General features: G+C 34.7%; 1 protein-coding gene across 3 annotated transcripts in view; it reads right to left on the minus strand.

Moving 5' to 3' along the window:
* Window positions 1–22,545, minus strand: part of SPAG17 (sperm associated antigen 17) — a 251,538-nt gene that overhangs the window by 42,138 nt on the left and 186,855 nt on the right. For all 3 annotated transcript variants that reach the window (XM_074263223.1, XM_074263224.1, XM_074263222.1), the window contains 6 exons: window positions 13,793–14,004; window positions 10,859–11,003; window positions 8,908–9,062; window positions 2,634–2,825; window positions 1,578–1,726; window positions 1,347–1,477 (listed from right to left, as the gene is read on the minus strand). In XM_074263223.1, coding sequence (XP_074119324.1) covers window positions 1,347–1,477; window positions 1,578–1,726; window positions 2,634–2,825; window positions 8,908–9,062; window positions 10,859–11,003; window positions 13,793–14,004 — 984 coding nt within the window. The remainder of the gene's footprint in view (window positions 1–1,346; window positions 1,478–1,577; window positions 1,727–2,633; window positions 2,826–8,907; window positions 9,063–10,858; window positions 11,004–13,792; window positions 14,005–22,545) is intronic.

Raw genomic sequence — 22,545 nt, forward strand, 5'->3', positions numbered from 1 at the left:
ATTCTTAAGAGGAGCAAGCTCATTGGTTGGAGTACTTCTTCCCAGAAGCCCTTGCATTATCCCATGCCCATTCTCTGGGAGGATAAAAGAGGACAGCACTCCAGAAAGAGAAGAAGACTCTGCATTGCATCAGGCTTGACGGGGCTCTCTGCAGGAAGGGAAGTCACTTCTCTGGACAAGAGTTAACAGCAACTGCCTGGAGACAACGGTTCACTACAGGAAGAAGAATCTGTCGGAGAGATTTGAGTAGAAGACACAGCAGATCTCTTCCCAGAGAGTGATCCGGCAGCTTCTAGAGACGACAGCTCACTACAATGATGGACATGATTCTCTTCGACAATTGAATGATTTAAACCAGTTCCAATTGTTCAGTTATGAAGAGAATCAGCTGCACCCAGAGGGAGAACTATGGAAATGAGTGTGGACCACAATATAACATTTCCACTCTTTCTCTTATTGTTTGCTTGCATTTTTGTTTTCCTTCTCAGGTTTTTTTTTTACCTTCTTTCTAGATCTGATTTTTCTTGTGCAACAAGATAACTACAAATATGTATACATATATTGTATTTAACATATACTTTAACATATTTAACATGTATTAGACTACCTGCCATCTAGGGGAGGGAGTGGGGGGAAGGAAGGGAAAAGTTGGAAAACAAGGCTTTGTAAGAGTCAATTTTGAAAAATGACCCATGCATATTCTTATAAATAAAAAGCTATAATAATTTTTTTAAAAAGAGGGGTTTGAATTAGATGAATTTTAAGATCTCCTGTGGCTCAAAAAACTCTGAATTCAATCTTAAATCTCACATTAAACTTAAGATGTATCAGAAGCATAAATGGTTTCTCAACTTTAATATAAAACAGTAGATAAGAATAAAGAAAAGGGGGTAAAGTTGGTCTCAGATCCTAGGAATAGGGATGGTTGATGGAAGGAGTAAAGGAGATAGTGAATTGGAGAAGAATAATGCTGATAAAAATAATTAAAGTAGCATTTCTATAGTGCTTTGAGGTTTGCAAAGCACTCAAGAAATATTACTTTGTTTGATCCTTATAACAAGGATATGTGTAATTATTATTATTGTTTCTATTTTACAAATGAAGAAACTGAGATAAAGTATTGTTTAATATCTGAAGATCTTAGTAACTTAGCTTCCTGTTAAAGTGAGTTTGTTTGGGACAGAGAAAGTGATGGCAAAGATTGTTTTTCTCTAGATTATAGGGTACCTCTCCATATTTTCCTATTCCATTTACCATCTTTTGAATATATATATCTTAGGACATGTGCTTATCTGTATTCAGGGGCATGTCTGTCTGATTCTGTATTCCCAATTGATCTTTCCTACCTGGGTATTCCTGTACTGGCTCCTGCAGAACAGCAGTGGTTGATTCCCCATAAGCCAAAGATAGATACTCTTCTATGTCACTATTTCGAAGAAGTTCTGTTCCTGAGCCGTCCGCATAGATAACAAAAAACCTATTTAAGTAAACACAATTCAGTTAATTAAAGGATACAATGAAAATATCTCCTTTAATTTTAAAAGAAAGATTTTTGGGGCTGTCTTTTTAAATACTACCTGGGGACATGTTCACCATAAATTTGAAGAGGATTTTTTTCTATTTTATCAGGCATCAAACTGTCATAATCTTCACTTTCCTCCTCTATAGTCTCCTCCTCTAAGCTTGCTTCTGGGACAACAGTTGATATGGTGCCATCGACCATGACCTAAGAGTGAAGTAATATACAGAGGGTAATAAAAGACTTGATTAACAAAGAACATGCTAACAAGATATTTTTGTTCACTCAACTTGAGAAAGTAGGGCATCTTTTAACATTGGGGAAGCCCTGGTTTCTATTTAGGTAAGATATTCTTTATAGCAACCAACTTTACTTGTCAAGTTTCATTAATTTGCAAGTTTAAATCAATAAGATAATTTGAACATCAACTTTGAATTGATTTGGGGAACAGTAAATAGGCAGACTCAAGTGAAATTAATCCTTATTCAATGAAAATTAGGTGATATTATTATAAAGGATATGATTTCAGGGGCTCAGGAAAGATTCTATAGTAACCTTTGCATTGAACATCTGCCCTAAGTTCAGAATTAGGATAGATTAACTAAGCAGCAAAATCAAAGGACAGATAATGAGGGTAGTGTTGTTGCTAACCAGGCAATATCTGGGATACGGCATAATAGAAAATAGATTCCCAGTCATAAAAATAATTGTTTATGATTTTAAAAAATATTATGTGAGTAGTGAAGAACAAAGGACAAGGAAAAGGAAGATTTGGAGCAGGAATATATGAGTCTTAGTAAATGTAAATTTAAATAAGTAAATGTAATTTTACCCATTCCTTCTGTTCTGTTGACATAAATTGAAACCTCTGTTCTTTTCCATCCTTTTTCTTCTCTCATTTGTGTATCTGGTCTTGAAAACTTTTGACATCCATTTTGCCTCTGGCCATGTATGTGTGTATGTATGTGTGTGCATCTCTGTATATGGGGATGTCACACTTGGGAATAAAATGAAACATATCAGCCTTCTACAATTCTTAATTTATAAGATTTTAGGATCAAAATTATAGGCTATCTAATCCAAGATCCTTATTTGAGAACATAAGACTATTTACCTGAAAAACATTTCCTTCAGGATCTAGAACTTCACAGATTATGTCGGAAGTGTGCTTCATAATGTACCTGCTGGCTCTCAGTTGCTCACGCTGGCTGAAAGGTTGATAGAGGGTGTCACTGCTTGATTCATGGGAATAAATGGCTGAACAATCCTTATCAATGGAGAGACAACCAGTGCTGGGGGGTAGCACCTAGAAAGAAGACAGGAAGAGAAAAAAAAATCTGTTTTTATTACTTTTTAAAGAATCTTGGAACTCACTATTAGAACAAAGTTTATCAAATTCATTAGCCACAAACTTGTTTTTTTAAAATAACAAGTTTTTTTTCAAAATAAAAAGATAATTTTCAACATTCAACCTTGCAAAACTTTGTCACAAATTTCTCTCCCTCCCTCCACTAGACAGCAAGTAATCCAAAATAGGTTAAACATGTGCAATTATTCTAAATATATTTTCACATTTATCATGCTGCACAAGGAAAATCAGATCAAAAAGGGGGGAAATGAGAATGAATAAAAAAGCAAACAACAACAACAAAAAGATGGAAATATTATGTTGCGATTAACATTCAGTGTAGATAGTCCTCTTTTTTCAGATGGCTCTTTCCATCACAAGTCTATTGCAATTGTCCTGAATCACTTCATTGTTGAAAAAACCAAGTCCATCACAGCTGATCATCACATAATCTTGTTGCTGTGTATGGTGTTCTCTTGGTTCTACTCACTTATTTTTGCATCAATTCATGCAAGTTTCTCCAAGCCTTTCTGAAATCAGACTCCTTTCTATAAAAAAAGTCATTTCTTATAGAACAATAATATTCTATTGCATTCATATGTCATAACTTATTCAGCCATTCCCCAACTGATGGTCAGCCACTCAGTTTCCAGTTTCTTGATGCTACAAAAAGGCTGCTATAAACATTTTTGCTCATGTGAATCCTTTTCTCTTTTTTATGATCTTTTTGGCATACAGACCCTGGTAGAGACACTGCTGGACCAAAAAATATGCACAGTTTGATAGTCTTTTGGTCATAGTTATAACTTGTTCTCCAGAATGGTTAAATCATTTACAACTCCACCAACAATGTGTTAATATTCCAGTTTCCCATATCCCCTCCAACATTTATCATTATCTTTTCTTGTCATCGTGGCCAATCAGAGAAGTGTAAAGTGTTACCTTAGAGTTATCTTAATTTGCATTACTCTAATCAGTAGTGATTTAGAGCATTATTCCATATGACAAGAAATTAGCCACAAACCACTAGGTATTATGCTGTGCCCTAAATATCAAATAGCTCTGGGGTTTGGGGTTCACAAGCTTCCCCCTCCCAAATTCTAGCCTCTTTCTGTTTTTCCATGTGGGGAGGGGAGACACAGGGACAAACATAAATTCAGAAAGTACAGTCACTGACTTCCCTTGTCATATTTTTTGATCTTGGTGTCACTCACAAATGCACCATTCCCATGTTTATAAACGGTGAAATCTCTTTACTTGATCACAATATACTGCCATTCCACTTCTCCTTCTGCCACAAACACCAAACACTATACTTTAATCCATCTTTACTGAGACTTCTAATCCTTTGAACATTCAATTTTTCCCAGGCCATCACATGAATACTTTCTATATATTTTACATTTCCCCATCTTTACCATTTGGTGAACCAGTTCAGTTTTATATTACCCTGGAGTCCCTTGCCTCCTTGTGCCCTGCTAAGCTTGGATCACTCCCATATTATTATTATACCTATGCTATTGAACAAAGATGGAGAAAAATATCCAATCATTTACTATAAGTTTATATTACACAACCTCAGCTGTGCCTTCACTGCTGGTAGGCAATTCTTTTTTTTTTTTTTTTTTTTTAATTTTTTTTTTATTATATATATATTTTATAATATTATCCCTTGTATTCATTTTTCCAAATTGCCCCCCCTCCCTCTATTCCCTCCCCCCGACGACAGGCAATACCATACATTTTACATGTGTTACAATATAATCTAAGTACAATACATGTGTGTGAATATCATTTTCTTGTTGCACAATAAACATTAGAATCCGAAGGTACATGCAACCTGGGCAGACAGATATTAGTGCTAACAATTTACATTCGCTTCCCAGTGTTCCTTCTCTGGGTATAGTTATTTCTGTCCATCATTGATCAACTGGAAGTGAGTTGGATCTTCTTTATGTTGAAGATTTCCACTTCCATCAGAATACATCCTCATACAGTATTGTTGTTGAAGTATACAGTGATCTTCTGGTTCTGCTCATTTCACTCAGCATCAGTTGATTTAAGTCTCTCCAACCCTCTCTGTATTCCTCCTGCTGGTCATTTCTTACAGAGCAATAATATTCCATAACCTTCATATACCACAATTTACCCAACCATTCTCCAACTGATGGACATCCATTCATCTTCCAGTTTCTAGCTACAACAAAAAGAGCTGCCACAAACATTTTGGCACATATATGTTTCTTTCCGCTCTTTAGTATTTCTTTGGGATATAATCCCAGTAGTAGCGCTGCTGGGTCAAAGGGTATGCACAGTTTGATAACTTTTTGGGCATAATTCCAGATTGCTCTCCAGAATGGCTGGATTCTTTCGCAACTCCACCAGCAATGTATTAGTGTCCCAATTTCCCCACATCCCCTCCAACATTTATCATTATTTGTTCCTGTCATCTTAGCCAATCTGACAGGTGTGTAGTGGTATCTCAGAGTGGTCTTAATTTGCATTTCTCTGATCAGTAGTGATTTGGAACACTCTTTCATGTGAGTGGATATAGTTTCAATTTCTTCCTCTGAGAATTGTCTGTTCATATCCTTTGACCATTTATCAATTGGAGAATGGTTCGGTTTCTTATAAATTAGGGTCAGTTCTCTATATATTTTGGAAATGAGACCTTTGTCAGAACCTTTGTTTTTAAAAATATTTTCCCAATTTGTTACTTCCCTTCTAATCTTGTTTGCATTAGTATTATTTGTACAGAAACTTTTTAGTTTGATGTAATCAAAATCTTCTATTTTGTGATCAATAATGATCTCTAGTTCTCCTCTGGTCATAAATTCCTTCCTCCTCCACAAGTCTGAGAGGTAGATTATCCTCTGTTCCTCTAATCTATTTATTATCTCCCTCTTTATGCCTAAATCATGGACCCATTTTGATCTTATCTTGGTATATGGTGTTAAGTGTGGATCCATATCTAATTTCTGCCATACTAATTTCCAGTTTTCCCAACAGTTTTTTCCGAATAATGAATTTTTATCCCTAATGTTGGAATCTTTGGGTTTGTCAAAGATTAGATTGCTATAGATGTACCCTTTTTTGTCCTTTGTATCTAATCTGTTCCACTGATCTACCGGTCTATTTCGTAGCCAATACCAAATGGTTTTGGTGACTGCTGCTATATAATATAGCTTTAGATCAGGTACACTTAGACCACCTTCCTCTGAGTTTTTTTTCATTAGTTCCCTTGCAATTCTTGACCTTTTATTCTTCCATATGAATTTTGTTGTTATTTTTTCTAGGTCATTAAAATAGTTTCTTGGGAGTCTGATTGGTATAGCACTAAATAAATAGATTAGTTTGGGGAGTATTGTCATCTTTATTATATTCGCTCGGCCTATCCAAGAGCACTGAATGTCTTTCCAATTATTTAAATCTGATTTTATTTTTGTGGCAAGTGTTTTGTAATTTTTCTCATATAATTCCTGACTTTTCTTTGGTAGATGGATTCCCAAATATTTTATACTCTCAACATTTGTTTGGAATGGAATTTCTCTTTGTATCTCTTGCTGTTGCATTTTGTTAGTGATATATAAAAATGCCGAGGATTTATGTGGATTTATTTTGTATCCTGCCACTTTGCTGAAATTTTGAATTATTTCTAGTAGCTTTTTAGCAGAGTCTTTGGGGTTCTCTAGGTAGGCAATTCTTTTAGACCTCCCTAATTAATTCACTATCCCACTCACCATAAGTAGCTCTAATAAACTTTTTCATGACTCCCAGGAAACTACCCATGGATCCTTCTCCAACTATCTTCCCCATTGAGAAAATCATATTATACTGAAAAAAAAACTCATGTTTTGCTGAAAAAATTGAGGGTGTTCACAAAAAGCTTTCTCTCTCTTTTTGTTTTAAGTAACCCAGATGATTTGCTCAGCCACTACTGGGTTCTAGTGCCCCACAAATTACTTTTTGTATTTATAAATTTACTTAAGTATTTTTTCCTGCAATATAGTAAATTCTGTGAAGACAGGGATTATTTCATTTTGTCTTTGTATCTCTCTCATCTACTTATTGTCCTAGTACATAGTTGTCTTTTAATAAATGCTTGTGGATAGATTGAAAAAGAAAACATTTCCTAATAAATAGAACTATAAAAAAATGGAAACAGCTACCTTGGCCTCTGAGGTCAGTTTGGAGCTGCTGTAATCCCACCCAATATCTTTTCATCTTTTCCCTTTCCTTGGTTGGTATCAATTTTGATATTGATGTGTTTAATTAGTTGATGATCTACCTAAACATGGACAGCTGATTCTTGAATGACTTATATGTTAATAAGTAGTAATTTTCTGAATATTGAAAATAGTCAATTTCAATTTTAGAAAATTTATTTGAATTGCCTGGTTCTTCCAACTCCTTTAATGGAGAAAACATTGTTATATAATCAGGAGGTTTCTGAGTAAACTTTTGGTCTTTGACATTTCATGAGCATGAACATTTTTTGGCCATTGTCATCCTGCATCTTCTGTCTCATTAAAGTCAGAGCATGAAGGCTAATGTTGACTTAAAAATCTTGTCCAATTCTTCAAATAATGTCTTTGCCTCCTTCTTTTACAACAGATTTTGGCATATAATGTGTAATTTTCTTTACGTGGGATGCAAGATGAAACTAACTCTTGCTTACTCTTGAAGGAGAACTTGTGAGCCATATTTCCATTTAACTGTAGCTTCTTTCTTCTGGTTTTATTTAAAGCAAGAATGTCAATGATTAAATGCCTCTTATATCATATTCACTCATTAAATAGCTAAAATTTTTACATTTTAAGGACCAGAAGTTAAATAAACATTTAGAGACATTTAAAATTGGCATAATTTTTTAGTACATTTTAACACAAAACTAGACTTTGTTTTTGATGACTGTCACTGCAAAAATAGGAGACTCCCCATTGGATAGAGTGTGTTTTATATTTGGTTTTGCTTGATAGGTTTCACAGAGTGCCAAAAAAAATTCATCAGCAAGTAACCAATTAGTTGATGATGGTCCCTTTTTATTCTAAGGCAAGTTTTCACATAATGGAGCTACTTTCTGTTGCTTAGTGGAACCCGTCTATTTGTTTAGTCTGATAGACCACAGGCTCATGCCTGAAACTATATGGTTAGGCCTTATCAGAGATTTTTCCTCCTCCTTCAGGAAGCCAACTTAGCCTTGGGACAAATTTTACTGAATCCTTGACACTTCACCCAACAAACATGATTTAATTTTGGGAGCCTGGGACATTATAGAGCTGAGAGAGGAAGATAAAAATGGATGTTACCCTTTACAGAAGTCAATATGAATCGGGTTAATGTCTAATTCATACTTGATTTGTGTTTTCTAGTCTTAGATACCTCACTAGAATGTGACTTTCTTGAAAATATTTTCAGCTGTGCAAATTTGTGTAAATCACTTAAATTATCTGAGCCATAATTTCCTCAACCATAAAACTGGAATATTGTGAAGCTTGAAATAGCACTGGTCAGTGAAAAGAATGCTGGATTAAGGAACTAGCTTCATCATTTACTACCTGGGCAACTTTCAGAAAATAATTTCCCATTTCTGGATCTCAATTTCTCCATTTGTAAAATAAAGACTAGATCATTTCCAAGGTCTCTTACAGCTATAAGTGGTGCATGTACCTATTTAAGCATGTTTTCTCCACCATTAGAATACAAGCGCCTTTAGAGTAGGAATGTTTTAAAAATGTTTTCTTTGTATTCCCAGTGCTTAGTCTAGTGTCTAATACAGGGTAATTTCTTAATACTTATTGATTTATTTATAAAACTACATAATTTGTCCATCCATCTCTCTTTCTATCTATTTATCTATCTATAGCTAATAAGGATATCAACAACAATGGTCTATATTTTTGCTAGAAACATATATGGAAAATATGTGCTAGAAATATATATGAAAAGAGAGCCTGAAAAGAACATTTGGAAGGCAAAGGATCATTGGGAACTTCACTCATACAATTGAAATTATTTCTACCCCTTCACCTTGGCTCACCTGGTATGTCCCTTGTGGCTTTGCAATAATTGATGTCCCATCTCCAAAAGTGGCACAGCAGCTGCTATCCTCACAGTTTGTAATAACAGAAGCATAGTGAGGGCTCTCTATTCGCATACACTTCACTTGCCTGGTGATGGACCATGAGGATTCATCTAAGAGCAAATATAGGCAGTCATGGTTGAAGTGATACAAGGATAGGGGATGGACTTTAGACATTAGTCTAGATAAGGTTCTCTTCATTCTATGGGGCTCTTTTGAAAAGCACATAACTGAAAAGTAGCAAGAAATCTGGGAATCCTGTTTGGGATGCTCTCTTTCATAATGCATGACTTTCTGATGTTCTGGGAGTCAGGACTTGCCATTTGTTTCCTGCCAAGGCTACTTTGTTCTGTGTTGGAAACAATGTTTAATATGTTTAAGCAAATAAAGGAACTTGAGCTCAGTCAAATTTGTTTTTGAATTGAACACGGATCCTAAGATGAAAACATCTGTTTGTTAGTTCATCATTGATGTCTAGTAAATGAGGACAAGGAAAGTATGACCACTTTTACAGGTCAGGAGAGCTGATGTCAAGGCCCAGTTTAGCCTTTTACTAGCTGTGTGACTGAGAGCAAGTGACCATTTCTCTGATCCTTGATTTTATTATCTGCACAATAAAGGAGGTAGATGAATTCAGAGCTTCTTAAACATTTTTCATTCTCAACTGCTTTTCATCCCAAAATTTTTGTATGACCTTGAATAGAGAGGTACATAATATACATATATATATATACACAAATCAAACATTTATTTATAATAAATCATAATTTTATGCCCCCCCCTTCATTCAGTTATGAGACTTCATATTGGGGTCATGATCTATGGTTTAAGAAGCTGGGAACTAGATAATCTTGACAATTCCTTATAGCTTTAGCAACCTATGGGTCTAAATGAAAATTTAGGAAAGAAAATTAAATCAAATAAGAGGATTTGGTTTTTTGGCTACTGACCAGAGGAATAATGGACTTTGATAGTGAATGATATGGTTCTTTAGCAGACCTGAAAGAATACATTTGCTTGGAGGCTTGCTAAACTGATCAAGAAAACTAGATTGAGAATGAAGCACACAGAGAGAAAAGTACCCAAATACAATGACTAAGCGAGATAGCATATGAAGAGTAAGACAAAAGAACAATGGAATTTCCCAGTAATTCACAGGACACAATGGTATGAGAAGAAGAGGCAGATATAACAATCATGATCCTTGATATCTATGTACCATAAATGATAAGCGTATGGAAATATTATTAAAGCAAACTTGAGATTTAAATAGTGGTGACAAAGATGGAAAGAACCCTGGATTGAGAGACAGAAGGCATAGGTCTGCCTGCATGACTCTGGGCAGTTCACTTGAAACTCCTTTTACCCCAGTTGATCTCTAAGGTTCCTTTCAGCTTTAAACACTATGACCCCCTAGATATTGCTGAGATTGTGCTTTATGTGAGTAGGGGATTATTTCATAAATTGTATTCGTATCTCCATCACCTTTCACAATACCTGGTACAGAAGATGCACTTTATAAGTATTTGTCGATTGATTATCATATAGGGTATTGGCAATGGCAAAGTACAAAAACCTTTTTCCAAAGGAATATTTTGGAGCAAAGGGGTGACAGAGAAGCATAATGCTTCAGGTAGATTTGCACCATTGTATAAGGATCAAAGAAAGGAAACTCAGTATGGAAGTGCAAGTGAGCACCATGGAGCGATATATAATATAAACTGGCATGTGGTTTACTGGAAATTATGATTATAGGTTAATTGTGATCATAGCAGTAAATATAATTATGCTGATGTGTTCATCTGAGAATTGGAGCTAGTTAAAATCTGATGATGCTCTGATGAAGCAGAACTTCAAGATAACTATGTGAAACATTCACTATCTGTGGGGTCAGTTGGTGTAAACTTACTTGTTTCTAGTTCATTTGAAGGTACAATAGTGTCTTCATAAATCTGATAGAAAGTTGTGATTCGGGTGCCATCGGCATGATCCACTATTCTTGTCCCATCAGTTTTGACCACAATAGTTACTTTGTCTTCTCTTGTTGTCATCACCTGAATTGAGAAGGGACAGTGATGGTAAACCTCATGACCCTAGATTGCCTAATAGGAAAACTCAAGCATGCATATTATGATGATGATGATTGTAGTAAAATCAAGTCTTTTAATGGTTGTAAATTATAAGCAAGTTAATGGATAATTTTTGTTCACAGGACTTTGAGGGAAGTTTGGAAAGAAGTTTAATTTTCTTTGTTTTAGATGGATAGGTTATCTAAGCAGTGAAGCTTCTGGTCCACACAAAATCAGATGGAAAAAGAGAAAAAAATTATATGATGGTCTGCCTAAACACAGATTTTTAGAGTTAGAAGAGATCTCAGTGATTTTCTAGTCCAACCACATAATCAGTCCAAAAACATTAATAAGTGCCTACTATGTGATAGGCATTGTACTAACTGCTGGGGATTCAAAGAAAGGCAGAAAACAGTCCTTCTGCAGGAGCTCATAGTTTAATGGGGAAAATAACAGGCAAATAACAAACAAACAAGCTATACACACACATACATGCATGCCTCTGTGTGTGTGTGTGTGTGTGTGTGGGTGTGTGTGTGTGTGTGGGTGTGTGTGTGTGTGTGATAAGTTGGAAATAATAGAAGAAAAGAACTACAATTAAGGGAGATTGGGATAACTTCCTATAAAATGTAGACATTTTAACTGAGACTTTTCTGGGATATAGGGAATCCAGTAGGCAAAAATGGGGAAGAGCATTCTAGGAATTGGGGATAGCTGGTGAAAATGGGTGAGATGCTTAGATGCCAAATGTAGTCTTGTTATCAGTGCACTGTATATCTCACTTGAGAGTTTTCTGTCTTTTATAATAACTTTGGCGATTTACTACCATACCCCCTATTAGCTCATTTTTGGAGCCACTTTTTTTTTTTTTTTTTTTTTTTTTGGCATGGATGAGGATGATTGAAATTCTTCTTCCCTGATAGAGATCAGCTCTATGTCCATACCTCATAATCTTAAATTATTTTCCTGGGGTCAGGGAGTGTTTAGGCTTCTGGTTTTTATGATGTTCTGTTATATTGTGTTGGCATAGAGATCTATTTCTGAAGAAATTAGAGTATGAGTTGGAGGGAGGCTTTATAATCTATTGTAGGGAAGGATAGCCCTGAGGAATCTGATTACTTAGGGGATTTTGTGTTTCTCTATTTGTGAATTCCAGTGTTGAATGTATATGTCATTGAGGGGGGAAAGTTGTTTTTGAAGAAAAAAAGTCTCACACATTGGGTGATATATAACTTCTGATATGAGTTTCTGGTCTTAGGTAATGAATAAACTGAAAAGTTAGTTAAGAATGATTTTGATATATATATGTATATATATGTCTTATTATTAGTTAAAATTAAATATATTTAAATATATGTATTTATTATAATGTCCCAAATTAAATGTATTATATATATATATTTATTATAATGTCCCAAGAGAATGTCCTTGGTTCCCTTCTTTTCTCCCCTCTATATCATAATACTTGGTGGTCTCAGTAGCCCCCATGGATTCAATTACAATCTTTATAACAAGATTCTTAGATGTATTTGCCCAGGCTTAAGATCTTTCCTGTCCATCAGTCTCTTGTTTCCCCAACTGCTTTGCCTTGCAATTGGTTTTGAGGAAATCTGAGTTTGAATTTGACTTCAGATACTTATTGTGTGATCATAGGCAAGTCATTTGACCTACATCTGCCTCAATTTCTTCATCTGTAAAATGAGGATAATAATAGCATCTGTCTCCCAGGGGTGTTATGTAAGTCAAATGAGGTATTTATAAAGAGTTGTGCAAATGCTATTGATAGCATCATCATCATCATCATCATCATCATCATCATCATCATCATCATCATCACCATCAATCTATCCATCATTTTCCCAAACTGGAAGTCCTGTAGATATCTTAAACTCAACATGTCTAAAATGGAACTCATTATCTTTCCCTTACAACTTTTCCCATAATCCTAATTTCCTTGCTATTGTTACTTCCTCCTAGTTACCGGGATTACAACCTGAGTCATTCACTACTCATTCCACATATCCAATCTAACATGAAGTCTTGTCATTTCTCCCTTTGAAAGATCTCTCACATATAATCTATTCTCTTTTCTGATACAGTTATCACTCTGGTTCAGGCCTTTATCATCTTATACCTGGACTATTGAAATAGTGGTCGGTCTGCCCCACCAAGTCTCTCAATGCTCTAGTCCATCCTTCAGTCAACTGTCAAAGTAATCTTCCTGAAGTGCAGGTCTGACCCCATTCAATCAACTCTAGTAGTTTCCTGTCACTTCTAAGTACAAGCATAAAATCCTCTTTTTGGCTTCTAAAGTCCTTCATAATCTCATCCTTTCCTACCTTTTTAGCTTTTTTTTTACACTTTTCTCTTTTTACACTGATTTTTTTTTTAGTTATTCTTTTTGCCCAAGACTATGAATAACTCTTGAATTTGTGTTTTCACTGACTGGTTTCCATTCTTATAATGCTCTCTGTCTCCACCTTCTGGCCTCTCTGGCTTCCTTCAAGATTCAGCTGAAATCCTGTTTTCTATTCTCTCTTCTGGTTAAGTCTTTTGTCGAAAATTACCTCCAGTTTACAGTGTATATATCTTTTGTGTGTGTGTGTGTGTGTGTGTGTGTGTGTGTGTGTGTGTGTGTGTGTGTGTGTGTGTGTATTTATCTTTGCCATTCCCCTGTTGGAGACAGGAGAGAGCTGGAAATGAACACCCATGGAGTTCTAACAAGTTTGGAGACTTCATAGAAGAATTTAAAGCAATCAAAAAATGCACGGTACCGTTCCATCAACAGGATCTGTCGCCTGAAAGGACAGATAGGGTGTCAGATCTGGTAGTCTTTCTAATCCTTTGGTGCCAATTCGATTGCCTGCAGGTGTGGTTGTAAACCAAGTGCCCCCCTGGATTTCTCCAGTTCCCAAGAGTGGATAAGAACTTTGATCATGGGAATCACCCTTGTGTAATAAAAGAGATGTATTTTTGTGACTCTTTCCTATAGAAACAAACACAAATATAACAATATGAATGTGGCATTTATTTTTGACTCATCCTACTGATAATAATAACAATAGAACTTACATAGAACATTAATATTTATGAATACTTTACAAACATTATCTCATTTTATCATTATAACATCTTGATAGTTGGTGATATTAATTCAACAATTGACTTGAGAGAAGCTCAGATTATTACATAGAACTAGTAGAACTCAGTGGGTAGATGAAATAAATGTTTTTTTCTAAAACCCTTTGTGAAATACAAACAACAAATCACAAAAATACAATAATGGCCAGGTGAATGGTCCAACATTTCCTCCCCAAAAATTATTTTTGAGGTGACTTCTTAGTATCTCTATTAAAGCAAGAACTTGCCAAGATTAATGTTGCAATCAGTATTTGCTAATATTTGTCTAGGGGTGGTGAGAAAAATTCAGGACCACAATTTTCTTAGAGCAAAATTTCCATGGAGGGGAATATACAGCATTTCTTTATCTCAACAATAACAACCACAAACCTATATTAGGGTATATTTTGCAGGTTAAAAAGCAGCTGTGATTGGTTTAGGACATTGGTGAAGAAATACCTCAAAATAAAGATATTAGTAAAACCCTGATTTATATTTTCCATTTCATGGAGTGAGGACCAAAGATGATTCTACTTTAATTTTCCTAAAATTCTACTCATTGATCAATTCCCTGCTTTTCCATAAATACTGTCTTGATCTTTGTCTCACTGCTGGACTTCAAAGGCTCTGGAGGAGAGAGTGAATTTGTGCAGCTCTGCCCTATTCATAGGCAATTTATGTGCAAGTCTGGACAGCATCCTGATGGATATCAGTAGTCTTCTTTGAGAATGAAAGAGTATCACCATCATCACTATCATCATCTGCAACAGCAACAACTCCTATATATCTCTCAGCCTAGTTCTCCAATCCTGTTGACCTATTTTTATATCCTAGATATTTCCTTCAAAAGGTCACCTATATCCAGATCATTCCTCCTTCACGCCCCATTCCAGGCCTCTATACCAGTCTACTATGGAGAATGAATGTTTCATTTAGAATAAGAAAAAAAATTACTGGTTTCTGGCATTTCGTGTCCATGTAATTATGGCCAAATAGCTTTACTTCTTTTTGTCTCAGTTTCTTTATCTTAAAAATGAGGATAATATGCTTCATAAAATGATTATAGGAAAACAGTTTATAAATTGTAAAGTGTACTCCACCTACATGTAAGGAAAAGGATTAATAATAATAGTAATTATTAATTAATTATCATTATTATTTTAGTATTATTAATATCACGATGCATCTTCTCAAATTCCAACTACCCTCTAAATTAACTCATTTAATATTAAAATTCTCCCACAAATGCTTCTTTTGTAGCTTTGTATTTCTAGTGTCTCGTACATAGTAAATGTCTAACAAATGATTGTTGATTGATTACTTACAAGAACACAGATTTTTGGGGTTAGAAGCTATTTAGTACAACTCATATTGAAAAGGAATCACTACCTTTGAATTGAATCATTAAGATATTTTTCTTTATGTCACTGACAATTTGTCCTCTGTGCAATTCCATTCCTTGTTCATTCTTAGACAAACAGAATAAACCTAGTATTTCTTCCACATGACAGACCTTTGTATACTTGAGACAGCTATCATGTACCCCATAATGCTTCTTTTCTCTGAGTTAAACAGAACCAGTTGTTTCAACTCATTCTTACATAGCCTTTATTTAAGGCCCTTGTCTACTTTTGTTGCTCTTCCCTAGACACTTACTCATTTATTAATGTCTCTTTAAAATAATGGTACTCAGGGGCAGCTAGGTGGTGCAGTGGATAGGGCAACAGCTCTGAAGTCTGGAAGTACTAAATCCAATCTGATCTCAGACACTTAATCCTTCTTAGCTGTTTGAGACCCTGGGGCAAGTCACTTAACCCCAATTGCCCCAGCAAAACAAACATATAAATAAAAAATGGTACTCTGAAATGAAAGTAATACACACGTCCAGGTCTGTTGAGGGCAGAATGCAGTTGGACTATCACCTGTTTTGGAAAGCATTGTTTTCTTAATTTAGCCCAAGAACTAATTAACTTTTTTGACTGTTTCTTTGCATTGTTGACTCATGTTGAATTTGCAGACCACTAGAATCCTCAGATTTTTTTTTTTTTTCAGAAAAACTGTTTAACTATACCTCTTCAAATATTGAGGAATATTTGTGGAATTTTTTTTTAATACATAAGAGTACAACTGTACATTCATCCCTATTAAATCTCATCTTCTTAGGTTCAGTCCAATGATCCAGTTTGTAATTATGGCTTCCCTTCCTTGATGTTTGCCATCATCCCATTAAGAATACATTTTGAGAATTTTCCCAAGAATTTGAATCAGGTTCCTAGTCCTGTACTTTGTAGACTGAAACTATCTCTTTTCTTTAAATCATCACATTTGTTCTTCTCAATCTTGTGATACATACATTCTCCTGATTTTTATTTTTTATAAATCACTGCTAATGACTCATCAGTCACACCTGCCCCTCTACCCTCAGAACTGAAATATGGACTTAATCTGGGTGACTTGTATTTATTAATAGTAGCAAAGTAGTCTTTTACAATCTCGTTTTTCTGTCTAAAAACTCATTGCTAGTCATTTTTGTTCTGTCATTTCCAGGGTAAAACACATTCTTGTTGAGAAAACAGATGAAATAATAATTAAACAACTTTACTTTGTCTTTGTTGTCAGTTATCTTTGATACAGCCACGGATGACAAACTTTTGATTCTCATTTTTTCTTTTAAACTAGCTTTTTCAAAAATCCATTTTGTTGTCCCCAGCTTTTCTCCCTGCTCTTTCAAACTCATTTTGAATTAGTGTCACCATTGTTAATTTTATAGGAACAAGGCTCTGCTTTCTCTCATCTTCTGTTAGCTGACCTGTCCACCTTCACCTCTGTCTTTCAAAAATCTAATTTTGTTGGTGTTCTCTACACATAGACTTTGGTTTCTTCAGACAAGATCCATTTCCCCTCTTTATTGGCATTTTTTCCATTCAAGATTTCATTCTTTGGAATTCTTTCATCCCTCCTATGATAACTTCCCCCAAAGTTTCTTTGTCCATAGGATACTAACTAACCTTTCTCTTAACCTGATGAAATGTTTTCTCCAAGTGTAGCATATAGATCAGACTACTCAGGTTTCCTTTTCTCATTCATAAACTCTAGAATGGAGTGGTCATTTTATCCAAGGTTCTACCAGCAACCAATTCGTCCCTGATAATTAGAATAAGATCCTAAACAAAATCTCACTTTGTTGATTCCTTTGCCTTTAGAAAGATAAAGTTATTACTGAATTAAATCAGGAAGTAATTAATTTCTCTGCTTTTGGCACAAACATCTCAAATGTCTGGATAATTGAAGTCCATGTAACAGCTATATTAGGTCTCGGTAGGTCCTCATTTTCTCTTTTTAACCCTGGGGTCTATAGTATACATCTATGATACATCACTGCCTCCTCCTCTCCTTTTTTCCTATCCTGTTTCTTATAACTAAGATAAACCCATCCAGACCTTAGACTTATGAGGTCAAATTAAATGACTCTAGAAAGTTGAGGTATCTTAGATAAAATATGCAAAATATAGACAATGAAGACTACTGAGGTAAAATTATATGTCCTAAATAATATCTGCCAAGTTTCTTGGCAGAGCCAGGACAATCACCCACATTTCTTGATTCTTGGTCTACTGTTCTTTCTAGCAGCAGTTCAGTGGAGGAGACCAATCAAAGATATCTAACACTTCTTAGGATTACTACTATGCTGCATTTCCTCGACCTGAAAATATCTCCAATAAATCTGCTCAAATATCATTGGTTATAAAACTGGGAGAGTCAGTTTTTAGAATAATCAATCAAGGAATATTTATTATGTGCCTTCTATGTCTCAGATATGATGCTAAATACCTGGAATTCAAAGACAAGAATGAAACAATTCTTGCTATCATGGAGTCTGTATTCTATTGGAAATTAATTGAAAAATCCTCTGAACAATTTTGGAATTGATTGCATGACATAAGAGATGCTGCATGATACAAGAGATGTTGGCAAAGACTGCCCAGCATGGCAGTCATATTAAAGAGAGTGTGCTCTTTGAGCAAAGCAGAATTGGATGTGCAAAATTAGAGAATCCACCCTAAATGTTCACATGGACTATTTGTGCCTGACCTTCCAAGCTTGTGTTGGTCTGATCAGCCACAGTTGAACTCATTGTAACTTGACTCTAAAATAATGATTATTCTTCGAGAATAAAGGACAATAACCAACTAAGAGACAATTCACTTGATCTTTTGCTAAATTATTTAGACCTAGATTAATCATTTATGCTTGAAATAGATGCCTCTGATAGAGAAGTATGAGATATCCTAATTCAAATCATCATTCCCAATATGCTATAGTCTCTCTCTCTCTCTCTCTCTCTCTCTCTCTCTGTCTCTCTCTCTCTCTCTCTCTCTCTCACACACACACACACACACACACACACACACACACACACACACACACACACACAAACACTTATTTTTTTTTCATGGAGATAGCTTACTTTTTGCATTTATCACATTCTATGTTTTATTATGTTTATTTCTATACCTATCTTACCACCATTTTAAATTGTAAACCCTGTGAAGTCAAAGGTCATTTATTTTTGCATCTATTTTAATGCCTAGCACACTTCTTTTCAAATAAAGCTTTTTCCTTTTAAAAAATTAAAGTTTTTAATAGATTTTTTTGATTTTCACATTACCTTCTTTAACTTTATTGAATCCATCTACTCAATCTCCTACCTAGAGTAGGCAATGCCTCCTACTGAAGAATAATAAGAATGTTTTTTAAAAAAGGGGAAAATGTGTGCAGCAAAACCATCCAAAGTATTAATCTAGTCTGGTTGTATATGTCATATTCCATATCCGAGGTCTCCTATTTTTGCAAAGAAGTCATTTTATCAAATCAAAATGCATTCAAAGGTCATTTACTCTTTGATATAAGCTTTATAGTATTCAATTGTATTATTGTTATTGTTCTTTTCCAGTTATATCTGTGTAGTTACTATGCATATTATTTTCCTTTGCATTTTATCAGTTCCAATAAATTTTCTTGTGCTTCTCTGAATTCTTTTTATCATTTCTCATGCCATAGTTTATTTAGATATTTTCCAACCAATAAAAAGTTCTTTTTTTCTTGTATACACTTCTGAAAAATTTCTCCATGGATAAATGAAGCTATATTAATCCAGCCTTAATGTTTTTATCATTCTATAAATTATCACATACTTTAGAGCTGGAAGAGATCTAAGCAGCCATTTAGGCCAAAATATACATGAAAACAATCATTATTGTAACATATTCAGTGAGCAATAGTCTAGTGTCTTCATGAGGACTTCTAAAGAAAGGTTTATCCTTCACTTTTCTAAACATTTCATTTCATTTATGAATTATCATTTTTAAAAATTTTTTTTCCAGACATACAACTTTAATTAGTCTTTTTGTTATGGTCAGTGATGCCTTTTAAACATTGAAAAACACACATTAAGCTTTCTGTTGACCTCCTCAAAGCATTCCTACATGAATAAAACTTGTTATAGGCATTTACCAAACATATTTGGAAGTTTTAGGAAACTCAAAAATTCTAAGACAGCACTTTGATAACCAAGTTGGTCATGTGAAGATAAAAACTGTCAATTCTTGCTCCATGTTATCTCTGTAAGATATGTCTGCTTATTTATTTTACTAGCCACAATCTTTCCTCTTTCAATCCATCTGAGCATAGAAAATATTTGTTATATTAATGCATTAATCACATATTAAAATGTGTTAATAATTATAGTATGATTTTCCTGCTATAAAACTTGCAGCTGTTTCTTACATCAAAGCCATTTCCTACTTGCTATAATGTCCTCACTTATTGCTCCATTTAATTAAATTTTTTAAAAAATTCTTCCTGGGAAAAGTAGAGTATCGTTCTTTTAAGAAGCAAGGGATAGTTTGTAATATTCACATACAGGGCAAGAACCAGTAGACACATGAGATTCCCCCTATTCTGAGAAAGGAGAGAACTGAGCTGAAAGCTCAATTTAGAGTTTGGAGCACTGTCCAGCTGGCTAAGCACTGCTTTAGGGGAAAGGCTGCCAGAAAAAGAGGAGCAATCTCTCCAAGATAGGAGATTCAAAGAGGAAAAGTTCTAGGGAGGCAAGTGACACTTTTACCTTAAGAAACAATGAAGTAGGAACCAAAGGATGGAAGGCAGCCTAGTGGATCTGAAAGAGCATTGGACTTGACATTGGATGATCTGGGTTTGAATCCCTGGGATTTCATTTCCTAGCTGTATAACTCTGCTTCCCTTTCTTTGTTCATTAGTTGCAAAATGAAGAATTTGAAGATGATGATTTCCAAGGCTCTTTTGGGTTCTAGTTTTCTTAGACTGTGTGGCAGCAGAGTAGGAAGTTAAATTGTATAGTGAATAGAGAGCATTTGATTTAAAGTCAGGAAGACCTGAGTTCCATCTGACTTCAGTCACTTCCTGTATGACACAGGGCAAATCACTTAACCTCTGTCTGCTTCAGTTTCCTCACCTGTAAAATGGAGATAAAATAGCATCTATTTCTTAGATTGTTGTGAGGATCAAATGAGATAATATTCATAAAAGATTTATTTTATCTCTTCCTCCTGAGAAAGCTAAGAAAATAAATGTAAAAGGAAATGTTTAAAAAGCTGAAGGCTGAAATGGTTAAACCATAGTAGCCAAGCAATGATACATACTTCATTTTATGTAGTATATTTTCATATAATTACTGTCTAATCAACATGTTACTTTCTATATTATAAATTTATGTGCTATTACCTCAATTAAATATTTTTCTAGTTCAACACTTTCATTTCATAGTTAAGGGAAACTGAAGACAAGAGAGATTGGGTCCTAAGGTCAACAAGTGAGTGTTGATTCTTATAATGACTCATAGTCACACATATTTATATAGCACCTTAAAGAACTTATATAATATACAAAAAACTTCATAAGTACATAAGAGAAGAACAAAGTGCTGCGAGAATTCTGAGAAGGAAAAGATCATTTCTTACTGAGTCTTCAGGAAGGAACTGGTATTTGAGATGGACCATGAAGAATAGGTATTTTTAAAAATTTTGTAGACTGTTGTCACCTTCGATAGAAAATGATTAATGGATATGCAAAGTCAATATAAGCTAAGTAATACAAGCTAAGAGCGGAGTAGTAGATGGATGGGAGTGGGAGATCAATTGCATGAGGAATGTGTGGATGATGGCCACTTGGTTTTTATACTCAAAAAGTAAGGGCTACTTTAATCAAAGTAATGAAATTAATGGGCTTCATGTGTTTGTGAAATGGAACAGCAGAGAGTAAAATGGTTTGGAAATAATTTGAATGGGGAGTTTACATTTAGAATTTCCCTTCCTTTCAAGGTTTTTAGGTATGGGCCTAGAAACCCTTACAGGAAGAAGGAGTAGGCAGCTGCAACAGATCCAACTCAATGCTCACATTTCCCCCACAGAATTGGAGGTCTTTTGTACACCAGATGTCCTTGAACCCACAGAAGATAAACAGAATCAAGAAAGAGAGGAATAAATATTAACAATCTGTAGTAGTACCTTTTTCCTCTTCTCTTCAGCTACTGGCAAACAGCCAATTGCTTCTTTAATTCAAGCTTGTATTGGCTCTGGCATAGATAAAACATTTCTATAGTAAAAGAAAAATATTTTCCTCCCACAAAATATGTGCATGTCTAATTATGTGAGATGAGAACTACATATAAATAAATGTGGCATATAAAGTATGTAAAATAAAGAATATTTCTTTAAAAATACTTGAAATTCAAATATACTCATTGTTGACTTCTGTCAGCATGAGTATATTGAAACATTTGTGCATGCTAACTATATCATGAAAAGCCTTTGCATCAGTCACCTAGAGTCTATTTAAAATGATGTACATTTAGATTAAAATTCCTCACATTCATATATGCTTCTTGTTTCAAAAATCATAGAATTTGAAAGTTAGGAGATATTTTAGTGACTCTCTAATCTGACCCATACAACAAACAAATTCCCACAGTAGCGTGCCTGACAAGACACATTAGACAATGCGTCTAATATCTGCTTGAAGACCTCTAAGACCAGATAACCTACAACTTTTCCAGGTGACCCACCCTTACATTCAGACAGCTGTTAATTATTAATAAGATTTTTTTTCTTGACATCAAACTCAAATAATTTGTAACTTTCACTCTCTGCTCTTGTTTCTAATTCCTAGGGTCAAAAAAGAACAAATCTAATTCTTCTCCTCCTTCATACACCTTCAAACACTTGGGGACACTTATTATGTCCCTCCCAAGAGTCTGCTCTTCTCTAGGCTAAATATTTCCACTCAGTTCAACTAATATTCACTTAATATGGTCTAAAGGCCTTTCATCATACATTTTATCCAAGTATTTCTCCTATAGCTTGTCAATATC

This window comes from Sminthopsis crassicaudata, chromosome 4 (assembly GCF_048593235.1).
Source record: "Sminthopsis crassicaudata isolate SCR6 chromosome 4, ASM4859323v1, whole genome shotgun sequence".
Taxonomy (NCBI): Eukaryota; Metazoa; Chordata; class Mammalia; order Dasyuromorphia; family Dasyuridae; genus Sminthopsis; species Sminthopsis crassicaudata.